The sequence below is a fragment of the Elgaria multicarinata genome, chromosome 2 (genome assembly GCF_023053635.1).
Source record: "Elgaria multicarinata webbii isolate HBS135686 ecotype San Diego chromosome 2, rElgMul1.1.pri, whole genome shotgun sequence".
Taxonomy (NCBI): Eukaryota; Metazoa; Chordata; class Lepidosauria; order Squamata; family Anguidae; genus Elgaria; species Elgaria multicarinata.
In genome coordinates, this window is record NC_086172.1 from 78,449,612 (window position 1) to 78,455,611 (window position 6,000).

General features: G+C 48.1%; 1 protein-coding gene across 1 annotated transcript in view; it reads right to left on the reverse strand.

The window, feature by feature from the left end:
* Window positions 1-5,015, reverse strand: part of GRK2 (G protein-coupled receptor kinase 2) — a 42,234-nt gene extending 37,219 nt beyond the window's left edge. Inside the window, exon 1 of the mRNA XM_063116856.1 lies at window positions 4,091-5,015. Coding sequence (XP_062972926.1) covers window positions 4,091-4,203 — 113 coding nt within the window. The 5' untranslated portion in view covers window positions 4,204-5,015. The remainder of the gene's footprint in view (window positions 1-4,090) is intronic.
* Between the last annotated feature and the right edge of the window lie 985 nt (window positions 5,016-6,000).

The window sequence follows — 6,000 nt, forward strand, 5'->3', positions numbered from 1 at the left end:
ATACTGGAGCAGCAGGAAGTGCAGTGTATCGGAGCCTACTGAAGAAGGCTGTGGGGAGGGATTTAGAATGTGCTCCATAATAAGACCTCCCTTTCTGACCCCTGATTCTACTCTGCAGGACATAGCGGACAGCATGTCACACAAGGCCCAAGAGACCTGGGCTCAACTCCACGAAAATTACTGAGTGACCTTGAGCTAGTCATGCTCATCCAACCTAACCTATCTCACAGGGTCGTTATGAGGACAAAAGGGGGAGGCATAATACATGTGGATCTGAGCTCCTTGGAGGGAAGTGGGATACAATGCAATAAATACATCAAATCTCAGATCCTGCCTCCTGATGTTTTCAAGAGATCAAAGTGCACCTGAAGTGTAGCAGCTCTGAGATCCATTATGTTCACTCCTTCTTGGAATGTCTATGTGGACAGAGTCCTCCAGACCAGAACTTGTAGACTCAGAGTCACTACGGTACAGAACTAAAGCTGCCTTCCCCAAACTGGTGCCCTCGAAATGTTTTGGATTTCAACTCCCATCAGCCCCAGCCAGCATATCCAATAGCCAGCAATGCTGGGAGTTGTGGTTTAAATATCTGGGGGGCACCAGGTTGGAGAAGGCTGGATGATGATGATGATTCTATATCCCGCCTTTTGCCAGTGCTGGGCCTCAAGACTAGAGCAATGGGCTTGGATGGAGGGAAACCTAAATACAATTCTTCACTCAGCTATAAATCTCACTGAGTAGCTCTGGCCAAGTTGCTATATTTAGGTCTAATCTACCTCAAAGGTTGTGAGGATAAAATGCTGCCTCTGAACTCCTTAAGAGGACATCAGCAGGATAAAACTGAAAGAAAAAGTAACGTCCCGATTATAGTAATGAAGATGCCCTGCCCCATGCAGCCCCTCTAGGAGCCTAGTTGAAGTTTCTTTTTCCAAAATCTCTATCCTACTTCTGTTATTCCAATCCTGAGCAGTCTTCTGAGGATGGTGCTGAGCGTCTACCTTGTAGAATGGAGGTCGCATCTAGGTTCCAGCAGTGTGCTTTATATTAATGCCTATGTTTGAAGAAGTAGGTAAAAAACAGGAAACTCTGGGATCAACTGCCCAGAAGAAATGTTCATGAAAGGTTCATGCAGGGGCTATACTCCATATGAGTTCTATAAGTCTCATCTACTTATATAATGACATGTCTGAGAGTGAGTAGCCTATATATGAGAAATGTGACACTATCCTCTGTGAATAGGAATGTGTCTGCTGTGCCAACATTCTATAAAGCAAGTAAGAAATTAGTAACAGGCACAATGCCTAGTACCCAGAGAACCTTGCCTTTCTTAAAAATAAAATTAAAAAGCAAATTTCTAGTCCTTCTCATCTTCAGAGATAGTGTATGAGTAGAAGTGCAGTGTGTCCAGAGACTATTGAAGGCTAGTGGGACAGTTCTCTATAACAGGAAGTATGGAGATCTCTCTTCCCTGACCATTGATTTTACTCTGCAAGATGTAGAGGACAGCAAATCAGACAAGGCCCAAGGGACCTGGATTCAACTTTCTTCTATGCCATAAAAATCACAGTGACCCATTCAACCTAACCTACCTCACAGGGTTGTTGTGGAGACCATATATTGGCAATTGGACCCTGTGACTATTTTAAGATTCATGTCTTCTAAAAGGCAAATCTCACAAGCACAGCTAGTATCAAGGAGAGGCATGGTTGGTTACCTACCCACACTCCAGCAGGAGCCCATTCCTCCTTTTTCACCTGCCTTTTGTTCTGGCCCAGACAACAGTGGTGGTGGGAAGGAGGAGCAATAGTTATACTAACTGCTTGCTCACTGGTTCTCTGCCCATCAAGCAAGCAAGTGGTAGCAATGATGAGAAAGAGGAGAGGAGGAGCACCATGTTGGTGAGAACCTAGACTCACTGAGGGAGGGAGGGAGGCCATAGAGAGTGTCTTGCCCAAAAGCCTGCAAAACCTTTTCACCGGCACGGCTCACAAATGCCTCCTTTTGTATTTAGATCTACAGTCAAGAACACTTCTATTTTCCATTTCCCCCCACCCCCAAATAAAGATAGATATTGAGCTAAGAAAATGGTAGGCCTTGGTGGTGTGTTTAGAGGAGAAGCGGCAAGCAGGAAAAGCCAGTGGTGATACTGTCAGGATAAGGATAAACTATGCCTAGTTTGGGCATAGAAAAAGATGAGGAAGAGGCAGCTAGAACCTGAATGAGGCAGAGCAAAGATGTCTTAGTTCTGCAAGCCCAAGAGAATACTCTTAAGTTGCACTCAGGGCTGTAAGTCAGGTGGGGTGCAGTCTGCCAGCAAGCAGCAAGTGGCTCAAATGGGGAGCAAATGAAAAGGCTCAGGGTGTTTGCAGTTGGAGGGCTCCCAGAGCTACCAATCAGAAGACCTTGTGCAACTATTCTGACTCCCCCCACCCTTAATTGATTTTCTGCAGTTGAAAATAAGACAGGAGAAGCAATGGGAAAACATGGGAGGTTTATGAGCAGAAGACAACCATGTCTGTCCCCCGCATAACATTCTGTGAATGAGGCAGGGCGGATGCAATAAAAGCCTCATCTGGAAGCACCCTGTTATTTGGCTGCCCCGTCTCAAAATGATTTCCCCCTAAGGCTATGGGACTTCACCTAAAGTTCCCATGTGGGCACTTCCACACTGAAACCAGCAGCCATGTGAAGAGTGCAAAGGCTGTTGGGATTTTCAGACATTGCCATGGTAACACATTTGGTTCATTCTCTGAATGAGCAGCTGCCATTTCTTGCTCCAATGGGTCCTTTTGATCCTCCTCACAGACCATCCATCTTTCCTTCAATGGTGGGGGAGCTGGGGCAAGTGCTGTCTGAATAGACCTCTCCCTCGGTTGAGAGAACCCAAGATTACTGTCTGGAACGGGGATGGATGGGATAGGCCAGATGTCACTTGGAAGAGGGAGGAAAGGAGGGGGAAAGGAAGGCCTGGGCTTGCCCACGTGTTGTAGGTGCAGGATGCCTATCAGGCCCAACCCTGTTGCCCTTGGTAACTGCTGCCAGGAAGCAGAATAGGGGTTGGTCAAACTAACCATGGCCCTCTGACCCAAATGGCTGGAATTTTGTGACTGAATGCTCCAAGCCCCCTTCTGTGTCACCTGAGAACTAGTCCCTTACATTAAGCAGAGCCCCTGCCAAACACATTTCCTCTTTATCTGCTTCGAGAAAAACTGCCCGTCAGTGACCTTGCCGAGCATTTGCACAGGCTTGAAATGTTGTTTGTGCAACCTCAGTTTCCACTTGAGTTCAGGGCAGCCACAAGGTGGATGAAGGCCTGGGCCGCTCCTTGTGATCCCACTCCCAAACCACAGTGCTTGGAGGAATGGACTGCGAGGTGGCCCCCCACATTCTTGTGTGTAAGCATTACGAGAAACCCTTTTGCACAAGCGACAGGGGTCTGTCGCCTGCACGGCGAATATCAGAAACAGAAGGCAGTGGTTAGGGTATCACGAGATTGACCTCAGGCACTGCCACCGCCATGCTATATGCTCTTTAGATCATACAGATGCAGAATGGGTCATATACAAGCACATACATTGTCTGATGTATTAGCCTGCCTCTCTATGGGGGTTAAACAATCGCATATTACACATACATAACAAAATAGAATGGGATGTGCGGGGACAGAATTGTGTCATGCAGATAAACAGAGGTGGAGGGGGGCTGCTCCTCTATGAATATGGGCTAGAGGGCTGGTGCTGTAAGGGGTGGGGGAAATAATATCCAGGGATCTGGGCCAAACATAGAACCAGGAAACAGAGACAGTGCACCCTGACAACCCATCACCATACCCCACTGTGGTAACATAACCACGTAAAGGGAAAGATGTTGCTTTAGGGTGCGCTTTCCTCCTTTACCCCCATCTTAGATGGATTGGGTGGGTCAGGATTCGTTCTATAAAAGGCGAGGAAGTGAGCCTGATTAATTTCAAACGAGTAAAGTGCTCATCCATGCGCGCGCGCACACAGATATATATATATATATACACACACGCAACTCAGGCTAGCTAAGCCGTGCCTCATGTTGGGCCCCGCACCTGCCCCCAGCTCACCTTGGCTCAGGTAGTACAATCTTCTTGCTTGCTCTGGCCGCAGGAGTAGATTTACTTTTCTCCATAGCCATCAAGTAGCTCACATCGGCGAGCACAGCCTCCAAGTCGGCCATCTTGTCAGGAAATATTTCTTCTGCTTTCCTTTTCTCACAATCAATTCTCTGATTATTCCCGCGGCCTCTGCGGCTCCCTCGCCTCCTCTTCCTTGTCGGTGCGTGTGCCCGTGCCTAAGCGTGTGCTGAGAGGGGAGAGCGGGGTGGGGGAGGGAAGGAGAGGGGATCGGCCCCCCCACCACCCCTCTTACAAACAGACCCACATGATGCCTGTGCAAGAGAAGCGGCGTTCCTTCTTCCTTATTTCTGCGGTGCGCTTGCTGCTGCGTTACCCTCCCTCTTCTCTGTTATTTGCTTCCCTTCCTCCAAGGGCTGGCTGTGTGTATGAGGCGCGGGGTGGGGGTAACAAGGGCTGCCGCGGCGCTGCTGTTGCTCTCGCCGCCTGTCAACGCGGATCGGCGGCGCAGGGGTGGCGGCGAGGGTCGCTGCCTTTGATTGAGCTCGATCGCTGCTTGATCTGTCAAGTGCTTTTCTTGCTGTGTGGGTCGCGATCCGGGCTCGCGGGGGAGAGAAGGAGGGAGGGAGGAAGCAAGCAAGCAGCAGAAGCAGCCCCTCAAAAAGTAATATAAAGAGAGAGCGCAGAATGTATTAATCTCAATGCACTGATTAAATAAATGCCAAGCGCTAAAGACGGGGACCAAGCAGATCTGAAGCTCACACGCTGCTGGTGGTTCTGGTTCTTCTTCTTCCTCCTCCTCCTCTCCTCCTTCTCGTATGTGGTTTTGTTTTTCTGCAGGGGCAAGGAAATCCGGGGCCCACCACGCAGCTTCTGGCTCTCCCGTCGCTTTCTCTAGGTCCAGCTTAAAGCAACAGCGCCCGGACAAGAGGCGGGGAATGGCAGCCCTGCTTTGTACACAGAAGAAAGTTCGTCGCCCGATGCCGCCCTCTGGAGATTGCGGGCGGGTTTGCAGTTTGCTTGCTGCAGGCTTTTCTTTCTCGCTCTCTTTTTAAAGACCATTTCGATTCAAACGCAGCCCGAAGCAATACGCTGCAGTGGGGTGGGGGTGCTCAAATCGAGAAACGCTCGGAGGCCTAACGGGCCACTTCACTTTGCCATTGCCTTAACCGCTGCTGATGCACAGCTATGTCCGAGAGGCACTTCCTCTAGCAGCCTATATTTGAAATTGAAGTTGTGTGACAGAAAATAAATGGGCACCTTTTTTTTTAACGTTACATTCGAAAGAAACTCGTCATTTGGGTGAGAAAAGAAAGAAATTAACCACTTTGGTGGATGGAGTGGGGTGGTGAAGGTAGTAGGACCTGCTAATGAGTATTGTAAATAATAGCATAAAATGTAATTTCCCTACAACCCAGAAAGCATACTTTAGCATAGATGAGTGGCGTCTGATCTCTCACTCCCCAAATACTAACATATTAAAGATTCAAATTCATGAGCAAACGTCTGATATCTTGTTCTCAAGGCAGGAAGGCTGTTGTTTGCTATAGTGATTGGTGCTAATTTGCAAAATAAGCTCAGTGATGTAAGGCAAAATAATAACCATTCTATGTCAGTAGATTCTTGCATGTGCTCACACACATACACCACCAACAAAGGGTAGGGCTCGAAAGTATACATGCAGTCAGCCCCAGTAGGAGAGGTGAGAAATAATCACAGAAGCCCTTCATCTTACTCTCTTATTAAAATGCTTGCCCATGAACAATTTCCTTCATTCTGGGGAACTGGTAAATGGTGCTTGGTATATAGAGAATACCCTGAATCAGGAGTGGGATAAAGTTTCATTTTCTTTGTGTCAGAGGATAAGCAACCTTTTGGAGTCCCTGGGCACATTTGGCAAT